A 24,141-nucleotide genomic window follows, 5' to 3' on the forward strand; every position below is an offset into this window, starting at 1 on the left:
GCATTACATTGATCAATTCTGTCTATAAGTTGCTTTCCCGTACCGACTGAGACCGTCAGCGGACTCCTTCGTCGGCGAGTACCAAGCTGGTGGTGAGGATCGCTCCACGACGGATGTGACGCTTACCCTGCGTCAATTTCTAGACAAGTTCCAGGAGTACAGCTTACAAACTCATCATCTGTTTGTGGACTTTAAGGTGGCGTACGATTCAGTCAACCAAAATGAACAAAGGCAGATAATGCTAGAACATGGTTGGAATGCTGGAACATGGCTGGAATAGCGGGTGAGACCTCAGCCGCTTTCATTACGTTGGATGGACTGAAGCAAGGGGAAGTACTCTCTAACCTGCTATTCAATATTGCCTTGGCAGGTGCAATACGAAGAGCGAACGTGGAAAGGAACGGGACTATGATCACGAAATCTCACAAGCTTTTTGGTTTTGAGGATGACGTCGAATAGCTTTGGAATGAACCGTAGAACAGTGGAAGAAACCTTAAGGCCTTTAGTTAAACGAGAAGCAGCGAGATTGGGACTTATCATTAACACCGCCAAAAGTATATAGTATATAGTTGCTGGCAGGGAACGTGGGAGAACGGTGTTAGTGCTGAGGTGGAACTAGATGGAGAATGATATGAAGTAGTAGAGGACCCAGCTAGCACCAACTCCGATATCAATGTACGAAAACTATCGTAAATATCTCCTAAAAAACTCAAAATCGTAACTAAAGCTGGATAAAGTGGGACCTAGTTGATTTTCTGTCGTATATAATGATAATGACTGACATACATACGAATTTCAGCACAAAATCGCAGAGTAGTACGGAGCGACTCACGCTTAATCGGATATTATCGTACATAAATACTTATATAGTCGTAACGCTCAAAATTATTCGTAATCACGTATATCGCCTCCAAAATAGTACGGATATGCCAATTTTGCGCATGAAATACGATTTATTTAGCACGTATATCTGTACGTAATGCTGATTTTTACCTTTTTTATACATATGAAAATGCTAGCTGGGGAATTCATATTCCTTGGTACGCTCCACTATGGGCCAGAAATCAAAATTTCGGGACAAAAATATTTGCGGTTAAACAGCATGTCTCAGCTCAATGTGGGCTTTGGAAATTTTTTGAATAAAAAATTGATGCATATTTTGAAGGGGTCGTCCAATATTTAAGCGTTACTTAAACAACAATTTAAGTAATAACTTTTTGAGTAAACTTTTTTTACCTTTTTGGTTCTAAAATATTAAAGATAAACCAATTTCAAGTAATTTTTGTGAAGATATGAAACTTCTACCTTTTACCCATTTTCAGCAATAGACCTTTGCTTATAAACGACCCCTCAAAACACATTTCTTCTTGTAACATGTTTATTTCGGCAGACAGCTCAATGTGATGTTCTAGAAAATATTTTGCACATAAAATAAGAATATTTTTGCAGAAGACTGTTTTGCTTTATATGCATTAATTAATAAGATATAACTGATTTTAGGTTAAAAACCGTCTGATGAAAAATCCGGATATCTTAGCCATCTGCAAGTATCTACAATTAGTTTGCATACCAATTTGTAGGGAATTACTAAAACTATCTGCCCAAATGTGTATTTCAGAGAATACCTGGGAATACCTGGGAATAGTGCGGATTTTTTTTTTCATGCATTTTATCACTTAATAAATATGCGTCCTAGCGTCAAACAGTCTTCACAGAAAATATGTATTTCAACATACTAAATAATTTTGTAGAACATTTGAAGCAATAAAATAATCGTGTGTAAAGTTATTGAGTGTAACTGATTTTTAAGTGCTCTTTTTCAACACATCATTATATTTCGCAACCGGTAAGAGATAGATAGTTACTTAATTCAGCAAAGTTGCTTATTTTTGTATTGTTTACAACTTTTGGAGAAAAACCTTTTTTTTTAATTATTTAAGAAAACATAACTTTGGATCACCTTAATAGGTGAATTCATGGTTACCCTAATAGCGCAGGCAGATGCGCTATATTTTATTATTTTACTTTTCCGAAGACACCACCCTTGAAAAAATATACATTTTTCATCAGACGGTTTTTTAGCATAAAAACAGTTACATCTTATTAATTAATGTAGAAAAAGCAAAATAGTCTTCAGCAAAAATATTCCTATTTTATGTGCACAATGTTGTCTAGAACATCACATTGAACTGTCTGTTGAAATAAACATGTTGCAAGAAGAAATGTGGTTTGAGGGGTCGTTTATAAACAAAGGTCTATTGCTGAAAATGGGTAGTAGGTAGAAGTTTGATATCTTCAGAAAAAATACTTGAAATTGATTTATCTTTAATATTTTGAAACCAAAAAGGTGAAAAAAAATTACTCAAAAAGTTATTACTTAAATTGTTGTTAAAGTAACACCTATAAATATTGGACGACCCCTTCAAAAGATGCATCATTTTTTCATTCAAAAAGTTGCCGAAGACTACATTGAGCTGAGACATGCCGTTTAACCGCAAATATTTTCGTCCGAAATTTTAAAATCTGGCCCATAGTGCAATCGTAGAGTTGATTAGTATCTACAATATTGTGGAAGAAAATATAGTTTTATCTTTTATATTTATTGGGCTGTGGGGCTGATACCCTGCTGGTAGCCAAAACAGCGCTCTTTTTGCTACCAATGCCATTGCAGCTCTGTAACGCTATAAATACAAAAGATTAAACTATACTTTCTTTAATAATATTGTAGATAATAAGTGACTCTACAGTTGTCTTATAAATCACTTTTTCGAATTCTGTTTGGCTGAGGCGCTGTAGTCAAAAGAGCAAAAACGAAGTAAAAAGAGCAAATCAACCCTGTCCCTAGTGATTTTCTGTGAAAAGCTCAAACACCATCCCTTTGGTTCACTGAGATCTAACAATAACAGAAAGGCAATCGCGGGCAGGCAACCAATCAAATTCTCTGTATGCTGTCTAATTTAAACTTTTGGCATTTATTTGAATGTTTAGTAGATATTTGAACTACAATTTTCATGGTTTTTGTTTTCAATTATTTGCTTCTTGCTATTATTGTCATGTCTTTTAACGTTTAATTAATAATTTTAGTGTTTTGACATCTTCCCTGAATTCTTTTTTCTGACTTTCCTGTCATGTTTATTGCTTGCTATCAATTGCTTGTTGTCTGTTGTCTATTTTCTGATGTCTGTTATCCATTGTCTGTTGTATGTTGTCTGATGACCTTTTTTCCGTGTGTGGACTCATCACTGCGACCAGTATAGTTGATCTATCGTGATATCGCCCGGGTGTTTGCTGTATGACCTGCACTGCATTTCTTTTTGCTATAATCGCTATTGAGTGAGCGATATGCTTATTTTAAATTGTATGCGTGCTTGCGTGTATTGGGGTTTACCCTTCCTTCAAAGCTTGATCTACTTTACCCACTTATTCCTCGCTGCCAGCACTATCCCATATTATAGCCGTCCCTGGCGAGGACTCATTCGTACCTCTGACCAGTACACTTAACTATAGGAGGGACATTTGCACTGTCAAGAGGCTTCAGAGGGTAAATATAGAATTCAGCACGAAGGAAGGGTAAATGGAGGGGCCTGAGAATAAACCCATGCTAAAGTCTCTTTGACATCGAATGGCTTGATTGTACTAAGATTCGAACCCATGACCACTCGCTTGTCAAAGCAGACTCGGTAACCTTGCGGCTACGGAGCCCCCCCTGATGACCTTTATTTTCCTAATACTTTTTTAATCAAATTTGATTAAAATGCTAAAAAATATCACGTAGAAGAGAAAGCTTTTCTTTAGCATCCTCACGATTCAGCTAAATGAAGCTGTCCTTTGCAGTCGTAAGAAACAATTTTTATATACTTGAAAGCGAATATCGTAGCGCAATTTTAATCGCCCGACTGGGTAACCAAAACGCAACATAAGCACTCTGATAAAACCCTGAGGCATATGCTAGCGCTCCTCGCATTTTTTTTTTTGTGTTGGGTAAAGCAATGTCGTATAGTCTTCCTAATGGAAATGACATTCCATGAATTTTTCTGCTGAATACTGGGAGAAGGTCGAGCCGTTTTTCTACGAGAGCACTTTTTATACCATTTTTACCGCCCGCATTGCAAAATGTTGTAGGAAGGTAGGTAGGTACCAAGTCGTGTTGTAACAGGAACTGCTTTTTATCTGCCATAATAAACTGTCGTGTTGTTTCGTCTATATCGGATTGGCTGGACAGATTTACATTTACCAACTGAAAATTTGTTCAGTTTTTTTTTCTCTCAACGCTCGGTACATGGACACTGTATTGGTTAACCACAATTTTCCATTATCACCAGACAGAAGCGTCACGTGACGCGAGTGGTTGTTTTTGAATAAAATCGATCCGAACTGGGTACGAAGCATAAGTTTTATGTCGTCGAAAAGTGGTCGTGTTTTTCGTCGAATCTAACTGCAAAAGTTGGAAATCGAAAACTGATGTTTATTGCTTGATCATTCCACCGTCGAAGCCACGGAAATACACCTGTAGAAGCAAAATGAACTTACCAATTAAATATTCTAATATCATATTCCATCCTATAACAAACGCCACAAACTCTCCCACCGACACGTAGGAATACATGTACGCCGAACCGGAAGTGTGTGGTACCCGGACACCAAACTCCGCGTAGCAGGCGCCTGAGCCCGGTCCGGAACGATAAAGTGGAAAGCGCATATAACATGGAAAAAAGAAGGAAAAAAAGGATGTAGAATATGAAATTAATACTGTCGACAACTGTTCGTTATCACACGGAAGAAAAAGTTCTATTCCGTGGTGCTGGGACTTTCTCGTCAGGGAATACGCGGACACTTTAACTTGAGAAGTTATATTGTGGACTGTATTTGAATCAAAGTAGTACAAGCGGTTTATAAATATAAACTCGACTGGTCTAGTGGACGGTTTATTACGAACTGATCTAAATTGAATTTGATACTGCTGATGAACCTAATATCTAAATCATCTTCGGCTATATAGTGCGATCGTGAAGCGATCGTTGGTAATATCATCGTATGTCGACTGATAATGAGTATCGTAGAGAGAGCAAATGGAGCTTAAAGCTCTTGCATCCGAAATGACTGCGTTGATGATTACGCAGTGGGTTAATTAGAACAAATTTATAATTTAATTACTAATCGGCGCGAACATGCCGGCCGCCTTGAAATGCATGTTTCAATCTTAGCTCCTAGCATAGTAGATACGAATTACTTAAAACTACAAAACAAACTCCAAATAACATGTTACAAACTGGGTCGACTGAATCGACGAGATTGATGCATCATTCTCCTTCTTCGTCGTAAATGAAAGCTTCATCTTCTGCACTCTGGTAGTACTGATCAGCTGGATGTTGACTGCACGTGTTGCATCTGCATCGTTGACTGCGTTGACTTTCCAGGTGCCACAGCCTTCCGTGATGGCCATTCGGTGGCCCTCCGTGATAGCAATTCGGTGACCTTCCAGGTGGCGAGCCCTTGGTGATGACAAATCTATGAAACAAATGAACGGGATTTTTTTTACAAATAAATGATAATTGATTAACGACTTCCCTGGAACGCGGAGGCCGTCCGCCTCCGCTGGCGCAGAGAGCGCCGCCGATGAACTGCAACTGATCTCCTCTCATCGCACGGATGATCTGCTTCTTAATAATTCCTTAATGGTTGGTAGATTGATATGAATGAACTACGACGGTGTGGTAGTTAGCAGGATGAGTCTCTTAACTTCAGACGGTTGGTTGGCTCTTCGCGTTGATTGAATGAGAAAGTGTTTGACTTCACGAAAACGAGACACGAATATGGAACACATAACTTTGCGTGGAGGCTCCTTAACCTCCACAATATACTTGACGCCTTAAATAAATCTTAAATACAGGAACGAAGCTGAGCTGGACTTAGCATGCAGGGTAGCGAGTTGAATATGGCTTGAGGAGATTGTCTTCAGGACTGCGGTGCGGGCTGCACCGCGACGAGCAGGATCAACGCTATGGAGGATAAACATTCTTCTTACTTTTTGCACTTAATGTTGAAAGAAAAAACTTAACTGGCAGCGGAGGCCCCATGGCCTCCGCAGCGCCGCCTGGACGCTACAAGGAAAGAATTATTCTTCCTTGTGGGTTGTTGGTGAGGATTCATTGTCTGATATTGGCAGTATGCAGACCTTTGAGATCCCTCGAGTGAAAATACCGTCCTTGGTGCGAACTTTCACCACGCGGATGTTACCGTCTGGTGCAGGATGTACTTCAATGACCCTTCCCATTCGCCATTTTAATGGAGGAATGTTATCCTCGCGTAATAGCACCATAGTGCCAACAAATAAGTTGTTTCGTCGCTTAGTCCATTTTGTACGAGAGTTTAGTTCTGACAAATATTGTGTTGACCATCGCCGCCAAATATGCTGAAGGTAGTTCTGTACTCGCTGCCATCTCGATAGTCTACCTTCCTTCAAATCCTCCAGGGATGGTTCTGGTATCGCCGAAAGTGGTCGGTTAATGAGGAAATGTCCCGGTGTCAAAATTTTCAGATCGTTGGGGTCGTTTGATAGGGGAGTTATAGGCCTAGAGTTGAGGCAGGACTCGATCTGAGTGGCCAGTGTGCATAATTCGTCGTAGGTGATGACTGCATTTCCCAGGGTTCTTTTTAGATGGCCCTTCATGGCCTTTACTGAAGCCTCCCAGAGGCCACCAAAGTTTGGAGATTTTGCGGGTATAAATTTGAACTGAATATTGTCCAGAGCTGCCTCTTGTGACACGGTTCGAGCAAAGTTCTGATTATTGAACAGCCTCCTTAACTCGTCTAATTCACGACGTGCACCAACGAAATTGGTAGCATTGTCACACATTATGATTTCGGGTAGACCCCGACGGGAAACAAATCTCTTTAATGCAGCGATAAATGCTTGAGTGGTTAAATCTGCGACGACTTCCAAATGAATGGCCTTTACTACGAGGCATACAAATACCGCGATAAAGCATTTAATCGGGAGTCCCTTCCGGTGAGGGTACTGGATATGAAACGGTCCGCAGTAGTCGACGCCTACCCTCTGGAATGGTGGAGCGGGAGTAAGGCGCTCGACAGGCAAATCACCCATCAGCTGCTCGTGAGGTTTCGGTTTCGTTCGATAGCATTGTATACACTTGTGTATAATTTTACGCACCAAGTTGCGAGCTGAAAGTGGCCAATATCGTTCTCGTATGCTTGACAGTACGAGTTGAGGTCCAGCATGCAAAAGGTTTCGATGGTAGTGTGTCACTATGAGCGCAGTTAATGGATGGGAATTAGATAATATGATAGGGTGCATCCGTCCTACGGATATTTGAGCATTCCGAAGACGGCCACCAACCAGAAGTAAACCGTCTATTAAGCGAGGTGTTAGCGACTTAATTCTAGACGATGACTTAACTTCCCCGTTTCGCTTAATTTCCTCTATATCTTCTTCGAAAGATTCTCGTTGCGCTAGGCTGATTAGCTGATGACGCGCATCTTCCTTCTCTTGGTAAGTCACAAAGCCAAATTTGCGACTATGACGGTGTGTACAATTGAATTTAAATCTTAGCAGTAAAGCTACGATTCGTACCAGATCTGTTAGCGATGACCTCAATGTGAAAATGGAACTGGGTGGCATGATTTGGACTGCCATTGATACGGTTGTTTTCTCCTCCAGAAGAGCGGGGTCCAAACCATCCACATGAATTTTGACTGTTCTTGGCCAATATTCTTTCTCTAAACGTAACCAAGACGGTCCTTGCCACCAAATCTGATGTGATACTAACTGATCTGGTGTCATTCCGCGCGACAGTACATCCGCAGGATTTTCTGCGCCGGAAATGTGATTCCAAACACCATTCCGCGTTATGTGTTGGATTTCTGATACTCGATTGGCAACAAATATGTTCCAACGAGATGGAGGGGATGACAGCCAACATTTTGTAATCATCGAGTCAGTCCAAAAATACGATTGGACGGGAAGGTTTATTGCTTGGATGACCTTTTCAAATAGGTGACTACAAACAAGAGCGGAAGTTAATTCCAGCCGTGGAATAGAAATCCTTTTTCGTTTCTTCGCAGCATCATCGATTGGAGCGACTCGGGATTTCGATGTAATTAGTGAGACCTCTACATTTCCATTTACCGAGGTACACCGTAGATAGAGACATGCGCCGTATGCCTTTTCAGACGCATCGCAAAACCCGTGAATTTCTGCGGAAACGGTTTCCGTACTGAAGCCAATCCACCTGGGAACATTAATATGAGTAAGCCCGGATAACGTTTCTCGGAATTCTAGCCACCATGATCGAAGCTCGCCAGTAATAGTTTCGTTCCAGGAAAACTTTGATTTCCAAAGATCCTGCAGAAATACTTTAGCTCGAACAATAACAGGTCCAACTAATCCGAGCGGGTCGAAGAGCTTTGCACAATCGGATAGAATTATTCTCTTGTTGATCTCTGTAGACGAATTCCACACAGGAACAGAAAACTTAAACATATCCGATAGTGGCATCCACTTCAATCCTAGGGCCTTAACTTCTAATGAGTCGATCTCCGCTGACAGCCGTTCGTCTCTTAAGGGTTGAGGAATATGGTCGATTATTTCATGTGAGTTTGAACTCCATTTTCGTAAAGTGAACCCAGCAGATCCTAGCAATTGTATTAATTCTGCACAAATTCTCTGACCTTCTTCGATGCTATCGAAACTTTTCAAAAGGTCATCAACATAGAAATTATCGAGAATTGTCTTTGCTGCAGCAGGATATCTTAATTTAGAGTCTTCTGCCACACGTTTTAGACAGCGAGTTGCCAAGTACGGGGCAGGGGAGGTCCCGTAAGTAACCGTTAACAACTCGTACGTTCGAATTCGTTCCGAAGGGTTATTTCTCCACACAATGCGCTGAAGGTGATGGTCATTAGCATGCACCTTGACCATGCGATACATCTTCTCGATGTCAGCTGTTATCGCGAATCTTCGCAGTCGAAAGGAAAGCATAATTGAATATAGGTCCCGTTGCACAATTGGGCCTATCATCAACGCGTCGTTGAGCGAAATTCCACTCGTCGTGGCACAAGACGCGTCAAAGACCACACGTAATTTTGTTGTTGTACTTTCCGGCTTAATTACTGCGTGGTGCGGCAAATAATACGGCGTTCCAGGTGTGTTTTCCTCTTGGTCTACCGGAACTTCTCGCATATGTTGCAATCGCAGATACTCGTGAATAAAGTTAGTGTACATCTCCTTCACAACTGGATCAGCACCTAAACGTCGCTCTAGCGCAGTGAAACGACGAAGTGCCGTCGATTTTGAATCTCCTAGACGATCAAGCATGAGTTTCTTCTTTGGGAGCTGCATTACAAATTTACCCGTTGAATCTCTGTCGGTCGTATTTCCGAAAAATGCTTCACATGCGGATTCCTCCAACGACAAAGTGCTCGAAGTACGACACGACTCGAGATCGAAAAACCGTGCTAGTTGACTTTCAAGTACTTCCCAAGATTCTGACGTGACGGCGTTATTGCAAATTGAAACTTCAGGAACGACACCTGCTACGATCCATCCCAACTGAGTGTTCTGCAATACTGGACCAAACTCGGCCAATTTTACTTGGTGTTCGGGTATCATCAGCTCTAAATACAATTCAGCTCCGATAATTAGATCTACTGCTCCTGATTCGTTGAACGTTGGATCGGCAAGGACGATGTTCGCTGGAATCTGCCACGAGTTTATCGCAATACTCCTCACTGGCAAATCTACAGTTACCCTTGAAAGGACGTGAAATTTCAGCTGTCTTTTGAACGGGGTATTGAGCGATTTAACTTCAGCAAAAACAGCTTGAGTAGAAGAAGTTCGTGCCCCACCAATTCCGACTATTGGTAGCAATTCACGACTTCGTTTGAATTTAAGTTTCTGGGAAAGGTTTTCCGAAATATAACAACGTTGTGAGCCGGAGTCTAACAACGCGCGAGCGAGAATAGAATTCCCGTATTGATCACCGAGACTTACTATCGCCGTGGAAAGAAGTACGGTGTGTGGAGTGTGGTGAATATTAACTGAGGAAGCAGTGTGGTAGCTTGTACTAGGACTGTCTGTGGCATTTATGTGAAATTGAGCTGTGTTTGCATTTGATGTTTGTGACTTAGTGTGGGCCTTCTGTGTGAATTGAGTGTCTGCTGAGTGATTGTTCGGTGTAGACTTCGCTAGATTCTGTGGAGGTTGCGTTTGCTGCCATTGAGGTTTCTTGTTCAACTGTTGTCCAGATTTCGGCTGCGTATTTGTGTACGTCGATGGACTCGCGTGCAGTAGTGAATGATGTCGCTGACCACAATAATGGCATGATCCTCGTGTGCAAAATCTGGCCATATGAGCTGGGGAAAGGCAATTTAAACACAGTGAATTCCTTCGAACTGCGTCCACTCTTTCAGAAACTCTTAATTTGCAAAACTTGGAACACTTAAAGACAGAGTGTGCAGGTTCTCCGCAAAACAGGCAGCACTGTGCGGCTGGCTGGACACCTGTGTGACTCATCGAAGATCGGTACAATTTCTTAACATCAGTCGCAGGTGTCTTTGGTGGCGATATAGATTGTAACACTGAACAATATCCCTTCAAAAACTCAATGAGAGTCCCATAATTGGGCACTTCTTTCGAATTGTAATGCGACTCCCATTGTCTTAAAGTTGCTGGATGAAGCCGCTTACAGAGCATGTATTGCAGTAGAGTGCTCCATCCGTCCGTCCGTTCTCCCAACTTGCTTAACATTTGAAGATTCTTCTCGAAACCACTGACCAATCGATTGAGGGATTCAAACGATTCTTGACGCATTGATTCTTGGGCGAATAGTGTATCCAAGTGCGTCATTACAAGCATCTTTTTATTCTCGTACATGTTTTCCAATGCTTCCCACGCTATTCTATAATTCACTGCTGACATCTCTATCGTTGCAATTTCCTGCAAGGCTTCTCCGGTTAGCGATGTACGGAGATACGTAAATTTATCCATACTAGACAACCTACTATCATTGTGGATTAAGTTTTTGTAGGTGTCACGAAAAGTAACCCAGTCTGCCATTTTGCCACTGAAGGTAGGTAGTTTCAACTCGGGCAGTTTCACTTTGGATTGTATGTGTGGTTCAACAGCAGCTGCGGGTACTTGCAGCGCACGGCGTTCGCTTGTGCTAGGAAGATGACTCATGATAAGCTGCTTCAACCGATATACTTCATTCTCAAAATCCTGGATGATTCGGTCATTCTCGTGATCCTGGCGGGTTTGCATAGCAACTTGTCGTCGCAACCTTGCTTCTTCCGTCTCTTCCGAATCCGTGAATTCCTCTTCGTTGTCAGTATCCTCCAACAAGATCTCGATTTGGCTTCTCACATCGACAAACTTCTCCAATAGTTCATCCAGCTTATTCATTCTTAATTCCAGCGCACCTGTGTCTTGGCCTGGAATGTAAGATTGCACAAATTCTTTTACGTTTCCTAGCGACACCTTGAGCATCCGCTCGTGCTTGGATAAGATTCTTAAATTTTGATCTTTCGGCATGTTTGATCACAATTTCATTCACTATTTACTTGCACTCGAACGCGAATATCGATCGACCACGCGGTATTGACTGAACAATGGATTCAATTGACAATGGAGTGGAACAATAGGCAGATCAACGCAAAGTGAAAACCAACCAACAGAGCGAACAATTTCAACCGAATATAATCGTAATTATTGGGAATCGACTCAGCTTTAGAAATGACGCCACACATAAGATCATGCAAACTTATTTTATTCATCAGCTTATTGTATTGAGCTCAACCACATGCAATGGCAGCTACGGTTCCGCATGCAATATGGATCCGTGCCACCGACAAACCTGCTTAAGCCTCAGTACTTATCTGAATATTCAACCATCGATCATGTAGCAAATATCTAATCCGCCGTAGAAGTGATGCAGCAATCGAAATGCAGCTCCGTGATATACTGCAACACCAGAAGCACAAGATGAATTCCGACGCCAGAGATGTGATCCTTTGTCTTCCTCGAAACAATGGGTAGAACACGCGGTCCTTTTTAATCCGATATGGATTCCACGAAACACTGTTTTTCGCAACTTATGTCTCGCGTTTCCCGACGATCCGGTTGCACGGACCAAAAATGTTCGTTATCACACGGAAGAAAAAGTTCTATTCCGTGGTGCTGGGACTTTCTCGTCAGGGAATACGCGGACACTTTAACTTGAGAAGTTATATTGTGGACTGTATTTGAATCAAAGTAGTACAAGCGGTTTATAAATATAAACTCGACTGGTCTAGTGGACGGTTTATTACGAACTGATCTAAATTGAATTTGATACTGCTGATGAACCTAATATCTAAATCATCTTCGGCTATATAGTGCGATCGTGAAGCGATCGTTGGTAATATCATCGTATGTCGACTGATAATGAGTATCGTAGAGAGAGCAAATGGAGCTTAAAGCTCTTGCATCCGAAATGACTGCGTTGATGATTACGCAGTGGGTTAATTAGAACAAATTTATAATTTAATTACTAATCGGCGCGAACAACAACCATTTCGGTTACTGCTAACTAGGGATATCGGGGTCGGTATATATGGTAGTGTAGTGGCAGCCGGGTTATATTTTAGCAACGGGTTATCTGTTTTTGCGGTTCCGACCAGACATCCGGTGCCACCTGCTGCTAATATACCTTTAATACCGACCGACGGACGGCGTCGCCGCCGTGCCGTCGTCGTCAACAATCGCACAAGCTAAATCAACATTCAAACACAAAACACGCAACCAAAGGGAAGGTATAGCTTACTACGATTTAGGCAGTTACCGTAATTAATTTGGTAAGATGGAAAAACGAAACCGTAAACAAGTCGGGCCGAACGGAAGTTCCAAGTGGAAACAGTTCTCAAGCGGTAGTGGCAACAATCAAGAGACTGGGTGCTTAAATTATGTACACGTGTTTAGTCTAGTTTCAACCGTCGATTCAATTACGATGACGTGCACGTCCGTCAGTGAAGTCGACGATAAGTAAGCTTGTTGTCAGTTTCGTTACAATCCGCAAGGTTGTGGAATGAATCTATGATCGATTGTCAAGTTTTGTTTTACCTGAATTGTGATGTTAGATAAAATAGTTTAGTGAAATGTTCTACTCTACACTCTACTATGAGAGTACTTTGAGTGTAATTAGGTACTTAATAAGAAGCCCAACTGTCAACAACCTCCCAGAAACTGTCATATGACGCTATCATGCCGTGATCTATGAAAATAAAGCGAGTCGTTGCTACTGCTTATAATACTGTTATGATGGAACATGAAAATTGATTTTGTTGCCAGTTACATCCAACTGGTAATTTGGAGGTTTTCGCCGCTGCCATCAAGCGACGACGAGTCAGAAATACCATTAAAATTCACTCAGAATCAATGTTTCAATACGCAATTAAAAGTATATGTTTTATAAATTGTAAAACATTGACTTAAAATATTACTTTCATCAACAAAACAAGGAAAAACATTTTTCCACTTGGATAGTGTTCATCGAAAAAGGTTCACACGGTTCCCACTTCCTGCGGAGTGCGAGTCATACTTGTTATCGCATAATTACGAGTGCCATGTGGCATGACATTCGTGTCCAAGCTGACAATTCTCACCTCGGATGTAATGAGTCTGAAAATTTCGTACCATTAGACACGAGCAAAAAGCTCCCACTCCGTCGTCTGCCTGATGTGGACAGGACAGGACGGAACAAGACCCCGAAAGTAATGGCACGAAACATCTCCGCATGCATGTGATGAAACAGCCTCCCCGTAGCGTGTTTGTCATTAATGGTAATCAGAGCAACTAAGATTTAGCCTAGTTTAAAGAAGCAAGCAAGCAAGCAAGAAAAGGAAACTTAAAATATACCATAATCTTACTAACTCGCATCCCCGGCGAATAAATGTCCCGCAGATAGGCAGGAAACGACAAAAAATAACGAGCAAACTGATAACACACCGAAAAAAAATCACACAACCAGAACAGAAACATTCAGAGTAAATTGATTTTATCTTTACCTGAGAATATACTAGCTATTGCCGCTATGATAAAACTAAGCACTACACCGGGGCCAGCTATGTTTCTCGCTACCAAACCGGCCACTAGATACATACCGGTGCCACAGCACGATCCTACTCCTAGCGAGGTTAGGTCGAGCGTGGTTAGACATTTCTGGGGGCGAGAATAAAGAAGAAGAGAGAAAAAAAAAGTTTAAAACAATACATGCAATGCGGCAAGGGCCAACAGCCCTTCGGTGTAACCTACCGTTAGTTTTGGCTTTGTACTTTTCGGATCTTCGCCCTGGAGTTTGCGGAGGTCCTTCGTTCGCACTAGCTTGGAGAACAGTGTCAGTCCGGTGCCGCCGCCTGGAAGCGGGATTGAAAACTTCATCTTTGCCCGATGGGACCTATGGTGCTGCCGGTCGGATGCTTCTCGAGGTTACAAGAAGCTTCAGATATGTGTGAGTCGGTGAGTTTGTGTGTGTATTGTATGTATACGGTTGTAGGTGAGAGTCGGTGGTAATGGCAACCGTGCTGGGCTACAGCATCCGGTAACCCTGACGGTAAGTCGCTGTGCGCCTCTTGTTGTGGCCGCCTAATTGCCACATGTGCTTACGCTATTGTTGCGAGTAATCTGTGCGAAATAGAAGATGCATGTATAAAGGAAGAAAATGGAAAATTAATATCCGCCACGATGCTGGCTAGTGATTAAAGCGAAGCTGATACGAACGGGATGTTTTAATTACTACCACCGCAGGTCAAGTCGTTATTAACTCAAAAGAGGGCCGAAAAACGAACCAACAAGAGTGTTGCTTCCCTTGCGAAGGATGAAATAACACACTTTTCCTTCCGGCCGGCGGTGGTGTGGCCAACAGGAAGGCGATTTACCCCGGCCGCAACCATCGATGAGTTAAGTTGGGGTAGAGAAACGTATTTTCTACTGTTGTTGAATACAATGTGAGCAATCTATCGCATGCACGCGTTGCTTTAATTTTTAATTTTTAATTATGCAAAATGAAACATAAAAAATTTAAGAGTTGAAATTGTGGTATTTCGCACTAACAACCTGTGACTGACATTCCTGTTTTTTCTCGCTCGAAACCTCCAACAAAATCAGCAACACCGTCGAATGATCTGACTAGCGCTGCAACATTCCGTTTGATTTGAATATTGTGAAATAGCGACCCGCCACCCGACGCGTCGTAGTTGTCCCGGCAATATAGCGAAACTTTTTACTAGGGAACCAAACTAGAAGACAAGCGAAAATGCCAACATACTGAAGGAATCCCACCTACATGTGACAATTCTGACAAAAGATAAAGAGAACAATGCAGAATCAAGCTGTTCGTTTTCACGTAAATGAAATTGGTTTCGCGATTGGCAATGCAAGCATATGCAAGAGAGCGAGTCCTTCAGGATGCTTTGGATAAAGTGAAAATTTCAAAACAAGATATTTATCAGCGTGGGGGTATCAGTATTTTTATTCAAAGCGAACAGTAAAAATCGGTTCCAAGCTGCAGTGTTTACAACTAGTTTGCTTAAATCGTTTCCTCGATACGCCAACAATTCCAGGATTGCTTTGATGTTGCTTTCAATCATATTGAAGCTATTTTCATATAGGTATTCGCGTATCCTTGCGTTCACTGTTTCTATATTTTCAAGATGGAGCAAACAGGATTCACCAGAAGTCATGAACTTTCCTGCTCTGACTTTAACAAAAATTTATCTGCGATGATAGTTAGGGATAATTTGGACCTCTGGGTAGAATGAGTTGGTGCTTTACCTTGAAAAGTAATAACTTGTTTGATTTTTCGTAGACAAAACAGCTTCCCAAATTGAAAGCAACCGATAGCTTTTTAAGTAATTTTTTTTAAAGTTTTGTCTGTGATTTAAAGACGTTTTCATAGTACTGTCCAGTGCAATTGTGTTCGGCTACAGACGAGAAATTATTCGATAAATAGCGGCAAATTGAATACCAGAACTTTTCAGGCTTCAACAAAGTTATTTGTAGCAATTTTTTGTACGATTTGGCTAACGTTAGTTAAGCAGCATATTTACATTTCAGATTTTCGATTTTCCAACATTTGGGAACAGATGTTTTTCTTTCGGTGTTTTATTCTGGCGATCGCACAAAGTAACCAAATTTTCAGTTGATTTTTTCCTCCTTCGGAGTGCTGTTGATAGAGAATTTTTTTTGTAGAAGAAATATAGCACTTTACTCTAAAAGTTGTTTGGTTTGTCTTAGTAGAAGTCTTGGTTCGTCTTTGAAGCGTCTTAGTAGAATACTAAACCTTGAAATAAAAAAAAGAAAACTTATACAATTTAATTCTACTATGTATATTTATTCTTAACAGATACGTAGGCGAAATACGTATCTATGGTAATCAGAGCAACTAAGATTTAGCCTAGTTTAAAGTATATTAGAATAATTATACATAGTAGAATTAAATTGGATAAGTTTTTTTTTTGTTTTATTTCCAAGCACTTTTTTAAATATTTTATAACTGATGATGATGGTCCCACCTCATACCCCTACAACGGTTTGAGCGGGACGATTTATCTAATTAGGATATTTATGATATAACAATGTAGCCAGGTGATAAAAACAAATAGCGAACTGGCTTCTAATACAGACATAGCAAACTTTCAAGTGAATATCAAAATTTCAAAAAATGTCCAAGGCTAGTCCAAAACGTTTCCAACCCGAAAATTATCTGGACTTGATTAGGAATCGAACCTAATATTTTGAGCCCCAGCTAGTCAGAATTGGTTCTAGATAACGATCTAGAACTACGAGGGAGATCCTGCAGTCTTTTGGTACTCGGTACCGCCGTGAGCGATGGTATACGAGTTCCAAAGTCCACAAGCAAACCCAAGCCTGTCCAGCTGCTGCTCCGAACCCTTTGTTCAGGACTTTAACCTGATCATTCAATTTCAAGATTATCTATGTCTGTTCTCGCGCGCATGGCTCAAACATGTGTAGTAGAGTGTCCCAAAATAGCACTATGTCAGAAAACCCGGGGGCTCACCCCTCAAATGATAGCTTAAGGTGTCGCAACAAAACTTTTATATGACGTCAACATTGGTTGCCGCGATTTAGGGGTCGCACATTTCAGTTTTATGAAAAAATGGCATTTTTCAGGAGTTAATTCAGAAAAATATTTTTAGAAACGTTAAAGTAGGTGAAAAAAGGTACTTAACTATTTTTTTCACAATCATTGGGATCTGATACATTCATAAAAAAGTTATGGTGGCATGTCTGGAGTCATATTTAGTTACAAAAATTTATTGAATTTGGCAAAAATTTAAAATTTTCGAAATTTCATTTAAATAAACGTCAAAGCAGGGTATCGAACAGTATCTCAGAGTAACGTACGTATACTGTATAGATGGGAAATTTTATAGCGAACAACTTTGCCGAAGAAAGTATGGACGTATCTTCAAATCTCGCTGAGGTATTCACGTTTTTTTGAAGGCGGGACCAAACATATTTTCGCAATTTTAGTAGTTCCACGTGAAAAAGGTAAATGATAAAACTTGAAGTATGTCTTCTTAACGTTACCTACGTGTTGGATAGGAAGAAATATGCACCTTCCACAGAATTTGGCACCATTTAGGCTCAAGAATCACTTTAAAAAAGGGCGCATTTATTTTAATAGGTACTATGTTTGAAAAATCGTATCTCCCGAAACTAGGGTTGCTCCAAAATTATGCCTAAGCGTGAGTTGTAGAAAATTGATTTTTCAACCTGAAAAAATAAACACTGAAATTTTTTTTGACCCTTTTTGTTCTATCAGTAGATAGTAGAATCAGCAAGGTGTATTCAGACAAATATTAATTCTAGTAATATTTATTCTAGTTGCTAACATGGTAATATAACGCGGATAACATATGAAAACGGCACGTTTATAATAAAAATATAAAATATATTAAACTTTTTTTTTAATATCTTAAATACGGCTGCATTTAGAAGCTAATTATTATTTTGAACACGTGTTGTCAAGCACATATGAAGTTGTTTTTCAAATTCAAATTACATATATGTATAACGAGAAATATAAGAATAATAATAAGAAATATAATAATAATCTTAGGTTACAAAATATTCATAAAAGTCGTTGTTCTACAAAATCCTTTGATAAATGTTGCACCATTTCAGAAAAAGTCTCAAAATGTATTCAATCACCACTATTTTTCCAAAAAAAATCGAGGTTACCATTTCCTGTATATTTTAATTTTACATTTTTTCCTGACTTTGGAGCATAGTGAATTTTTGTTCAGTGTTTATTTTTTCATGTTTAAAACCCAATTTTCAAAAACTCACGCTTAGGCTTCATTATGGAGCAAACCTAGTTTCAGGGGATACAATTTCTCAAACTAGTACCTATTAAAATAAATACGCCCTATTTAGAAGTGATTCTTGAGCCTAAATGGTGCCAAATTTTTTGGAAGGTGCATGTTTCCTCTTATCAAAAACGTAAGTGACGTTTAGAGTAAACAGTTCAAGTTTTTTCATTTACCTCTTGCACCTGAAACTGCTAAAATTTGAAAATTACAGAAATGTGTTTTGTTCTGCCTTCAGAAAACGGTGAATATCTCAGCGAGATTTAAAAATACATCTTTACTTTCTTCGGCAAAGTTGTTCGTCATAAAATTTCCCATCTATACAGTATAGCTACGTTGCTCTAAGATACTCTAAGATACCCTGTTTTGACGTTTATTTAAATGAAATTTCGAAAATTTTGAATTTTTCTAAAATTCAATAAATTTTTGTAACCAAATATGACTCCAGACATGCCACCATAACTTTTTTATGCATGTATGAGATCCCAATGATTGTGGAAAAAATAGTTAGGTACCTTGTTTCATCTATTATAACATTTCTAAAAATATTTTTTTGAATTTATTCCTGAAAAATGCAATTTTTTTATAAAACTTAAATGTGCGACCCCTAAATCGCGGCAACCAATGTTGACGTCATATAAAAGTTTTGTTGTGACACCCTAAGCTATCATTTGAGGGGTGAGCCCCCGGGTTTTCTGACATAGTGCTATTTTGGGACACTCTAATGTGTAGTCTTCTCTATACTTTTTTAAATTAATAATAATAACAATTTTAAATCCATCATCATCAGTGAACATGATAACTTAATATATCCAAAAAATTTACAAAAATTAAAAAAATATACAATCTTCTTGAATCAATACAAAAAATAAATCAAATTGCGTCTATAAAGTAGCTTTTATGTGTAAAATGCATAGCCTTTTGAATTCTGCCATTGTTGCTGCACGTTTTATTTGTCGCGGCATCGAATTAAAAAAGTTAATTCCTTTGTACAACAGAGAGTTCTGTGATCTTCCAAACAAAAAGTGTGGCGTTCTTGCATCTTTCGCGTTTCTAGTGTTGTACGTATGTAAATCACTTCCCCTTTCAATTCGATCACACAAGTATCGAGGCAGCATTCCATTAAGAATTTTATATAGAAACACCATTGTCAAAAAATAAACTCTTTGCTTCACAGAAAGCCATTGCAATGCGTCCAGCATAATATATGAGGAAGTGTACCTATTACATCTTAAAATTAATCGCATAACTTTATTTTGTAAGCGCTGCAACTTCAATATTTGTGTTTCGTTTGCAAGGAACAGGATGGATGAGCAAAAATCTATATGTGGTGAAATGATTGACTTATATAAAAGAATTTTACTACTAATCAATTCATTTTTTAAACGGCACAACACACCGTACTTTTTCGCCATTTTTTTGATGACATTATCAATGTGAGACTTAAAAGTTAACTTGTCATCAATGATTACTCCAAGATACTTTAGTTCATTTACGCGATCAATAGTCTCACCATCAATTTCAACGTTTACGTCTGGTTTGGAGTTGGCTGAAATAATCATATATTTTGTTTTGCTAATGTTGAGCTTAAGCTGTTTAAATTTCAACCAATTCGAAAGATAATGTAAATCTTGGTTTAAATGTGTTGCAATTTCATTAGGGTCTTTAGCCGCAATAAATAGAACCGTGTCATCAGCAAACAAATTTATGTGGCAGAACCGTAAAACTCGTTTCATGTCATTGATATAAATTATGAACAAAAGGGGCCCCAATACACTTCCTTGCGGTACACCAAGTGTGTTGGCAATGGAATCAGAATTCAAATTATCAAAGCGAGTTTTCTGAGTTCTGTCACATAAATAGCTTTCAAACCATTTATATGCCATCCCTACAATACCAAATCGCTTCAAGGTTTGTAACAATAAGGGTCTAGAGATTGTTTCAAACGCGCGTTTTAGATCCAAAAATACAGCAAGAATAGTTTCTTTAGCTTCGATTTTTTCTTTCCATTTTGCTAGTACCAGATTCAAAGCAGTTGCACAAGAGTGTCCCTCTCGATAACCTGATTGCTCTGGAATTAACAAATGATTACAGTTTAAATAATTCATTAGCTGGTCTTTGACAACAAGTTCTAGGATTTTCTCTAATGTGTGCAATATGTTAATAGGACGGTACTCTTCGGCTTTATCCGTTCCATTAACTTTGGGAATAGGAATCACAAGTGATTCTTTCCAAACTTTAGGCACGTGCCCAGTTTGCAACGATTCATTAACAAGATCCAGCAAGTCGCGTCCGATGACATGAAAGCAATCTTGTATTACTTTTGCGTTGACATTGTCGATACCAGCCGATTTCTCTAAAGAAAAACAAATATCCTTCAACTCTGCAAAAGTAATAGGGCGAAATCCATCAAATCTTGTATTAGAAATCGGCTGTATTATTTCGTGAGGTTCACTGACCAAATCAATACTTTGATTGATCAGCTGAACACTATCAACAAAATAACTGTTAAATTTATTCGCTATTACTTGACTCGTTTGTTCTTCTGTGCCATTGAAAGTTATGGACCGCGGAGAATTATCTTTACTTTGAATCAACTGTTTTAAAATTTTCCATAACTCCTTGCTGTTATTTTGATGGTGATCAATCTTCCGTTTAATATATTCACATCGAACCTTTTTCAAGGTGCATGAATATACGTTACGTGAGGCTGTGTACCTAGTCCAGTCATCCGCATTGTTAGTTCTACAAAACTTCTTGTACCTTTTATCTCTTTCACGTTTCAAACGCAATAGATCTAAAGAGTACCAGTTATTCGAGTTATGTAGTTCAATATACTTTTCGAAGACAAGCGTATTGGTACACTCTTTCAGCGTGTTGGTAAGAACACTGGCCTTATGTTCCAAATCACCAGTTATTGGAATAAAATCCAAGCTTCTCGAAACAAACTGAGACACTGCTTGCTTCGAATATCTATTCCAGCACTTTATATTTACTATATCATCACGGTTTTGGTCATTCTCGATAAAAATAAAAATTGTCCATGCATGGTCAGAAATTTTACAAGCGGCCTCTGTAAGAAAATGGACCTTGTCAAAATTTGAAAACACGTGATCAATTAATGTTCGACTGTGTCTGGAAATTCTAGTAAACTGACTAACAGTTTGTCTTAGATTGTAAAAATCTACTAGTTGCTTTAATTGGTTCGAATTTGGTCCATTGAGCCAATCAATATTGAAATCACCAGCAATAATATTTAATTTGTTTAGATCTATAAAGTTATCCCACCAGTTATCTAAAATATCCAAGAAACGCTGGTCACTTGAACTAGGGGAGTGATAGATTATACCAAAATTTCCCACCGTCATACCTCTTTCAACTGAAATTCCTAGAAACCAATTGTTCTCAACGGATTCGTTTGCACGAATGTTGAATTTAACTGATCCCTTCGCGTAAATAGCAACTCCACCAGTATGTCTGGAATGTGAGAGGCAAAAAGCAACTTTGTAACCAGGAATACTGTATTGATCATAGGCATCAGCGTCCACTATATGAGTTTCGGCTAGAAATACTAACATTGGACGTTTTGTTTCTACAAGATGTCGCAAAGCCACATAATTTGTAGATAAACCAGCAATATTCAGATAAACTATCTCTAACCTCCTTTCACATTGAATTTTATTTTGTTGCTATTTATTTAACAATATGTTGCTTTTCCTTTTCTCGTACAGCCTCCGATAAACCGGACACTGTGAACTAGATGCTGGGTGTTTTACGTCCAAATTCATATTTAGTACGTTATTAGATTTTATACAATTTACGCAATTAAATTCCGTTGAAGAGCAATCAGATGTCTTATGCTTTTCACTGCATTTAGAACATGTTTCAATATTAACACACTCCGTGCTTTTATGACCAAATTCCCCGCATTTAAAGCAACGCAAAACATTAACGGCCTCTTTAACCGGACACTTATCCCACCCAATGCTTACTTTTCCAGCATTCATCAGGTTGTTATAAGTGTCCTTGTCAACTTTAACTACTACGTTAAATTTATTGTATTTGAAGCGTGGATTTTCATATTGCGCAATAACTTTAACCTCTTTGATACCGATGCCGTCATTCTGACTTTTAAGAAAGTCAACGAAGACATCGGAGGAATATTGATCACTCATTCCTACAATTTTAACCTTGGGTTTGGCAATTGTAGGAATAACAGCGTTAAACTTTTCACCCAAATTGCTTTGAATGTCATTTTTCACGACTTCAATATTATCCCCTATTGCACACTCAGCAATAATCGAACCATTTTTCCCGTTTCTAAAGTTGCTAATTTTGTGTTTCTTTGGATCCAATGCTTTCTTTAAAAAAGATCTAGTATCCTCATTAGTTTGATCATGCGTCCTAGCGAGAAACCGTCTTCAGAGAAAATGTGCATTTTAATAAACTGAAATACTTTGTAGAACATTTGAAAGCAAAATCGTGTGCATATTGAGCAGAATCAATTTTTAAATGTCTTTTTAAACAAATCATTATACATCGCAACTTGTAAGAGATAGATACTCTCGACGAGTGTACTTTGAGAATCATTCCAAGTGCATGGTTCATACACCTACGCCATTCTTCGCTTTCCGTTTGCGCTCCACATCCTCCTGATGAAAATCTATTCGCGACAAAACACAACAATCAAAACACTCAGATAAACTTGGTGGGAAAGTGACATTGGTGATAATAAATTATTTAGAAATTGTTCGGGAGAGATTTTCGAATCTCTTCAGAACCCGCAATCAGCAGATTCATCTTCGATGAAGTAGCAAGGTATGAGGACGAAATTTCTGAAGTAACAGGAAATATGAACCGACCCGATATAAACAAAGAAACGAATTAACTTTTTAGTTTTTGAAGGTTTATCATTCTAATAGTGGGTTTCAAGAAACCGACAATTATCCAAAAGAACAACACTCGCAATACTAAGCACGCACTTGTGTTGGCTAATTTTCTCTCACACGCGTACTTGTTCTAATGAACACGCCGGATTAAGCATTCCTTTCGGACTCCCGCTCTTGTTTAATCATGCATTGCAACGACTTTTGCGAGTATGTATTCAGCTAATAGCCACGGTCGCCGCTCTCGCTGGTCATTGCAGCCTGAGCAACTGATACCGATCACTCGCAAGAAATCGCACCCCCACCCGCGTGTAGAATCGAGGGCCTAAGATGAAGAAGAAAACAAAAAGTAATGCAAAATCTGTATCCCAGTGTGCCACTAGCCCTCACGGTGAGTGGTTATGCCAAAAGACGCTACGGCACTGTACGTTTGCGAATGCACGGTGTTCAAAATAACGTTATTAAAAAATAAAATAGGCCATTTAAACGGAAAATGCCAGTTGGTTTGTATTGCCATCCTACACCTCTAAGCCAATTTTTAAAAAAATCGATCGACGAATTTTTGAGTTACGCCCTTTTGAATTTTTAAAGGGTAGATTGCTCATATAAAGTAAATATAAATCCTCAGGGACACTTCCAAAATGAACATAAATCACAGCCGGTATTGATTTTTTATGCAACATATGCCCATTGCCGACCATTTTAGGAGTTTTACGCTGTATTGGGACTAACCGGAAATGTTCCGGATAAAGTTATCGCTGTGGAAAATATCCAGTATCGAACATGAACAAATACTTACCATGCGACGCCTCAAATTACGCCAGAATTTAAAAGCTAGATCACTGACAGTCAGATCAACTACCTAGCACCA

General features: G+C 39.3%; 1 protein-coding gene across 1 annotated transcript in view; it reads right to left on the bottom strand.

Annotated features, from left to right (window-relative positions):
• Window positions 1-14,446, bottom strand: part of LOC128743031 (cationic amino acid transporter 2) — a 32,358-nt gene extending 17,912 nt beyond the window's left edge. The window contains exons 1-3 of the mRNA XM_053839537.1: window positions 14,306-14,446; window positions 14,059-14,212; window positions 4,531-4,662 (exon numbers count right to left, since the gene is read on the bottom strand). Coding sequence (XP_053695512.1) covers window positions 4,531-4,662; window positions 14,059-14,212; window positions 14,306-14,431 — 412 coding nt within the window. The 5' untranslated portion in view covers window positions 14,432-14,446. The remainder of the gene's footprint in view (window positions 1-4,530; window positions 4,663-14,058; window positions 14,213-14,305) is intronic.
• Window positions 14,447-24,141: the final 9,695 nt, after the last annotated feature.

This window comes from Sabethes cyaneus, chromosome 3, assembly GCF_943734655.1.
Source record: "Sabethes cyaneus chromosome 3, idSabCyanKW18_F2, whole genome shotgun sequence".
NCBI classification, from domain to species: domain Eukaryota; kingdom Metazoa; phylum Arthropoda; class Insecta; order Diptera; family Culicidae; genus Sabethes; species Sabethes cyaneus.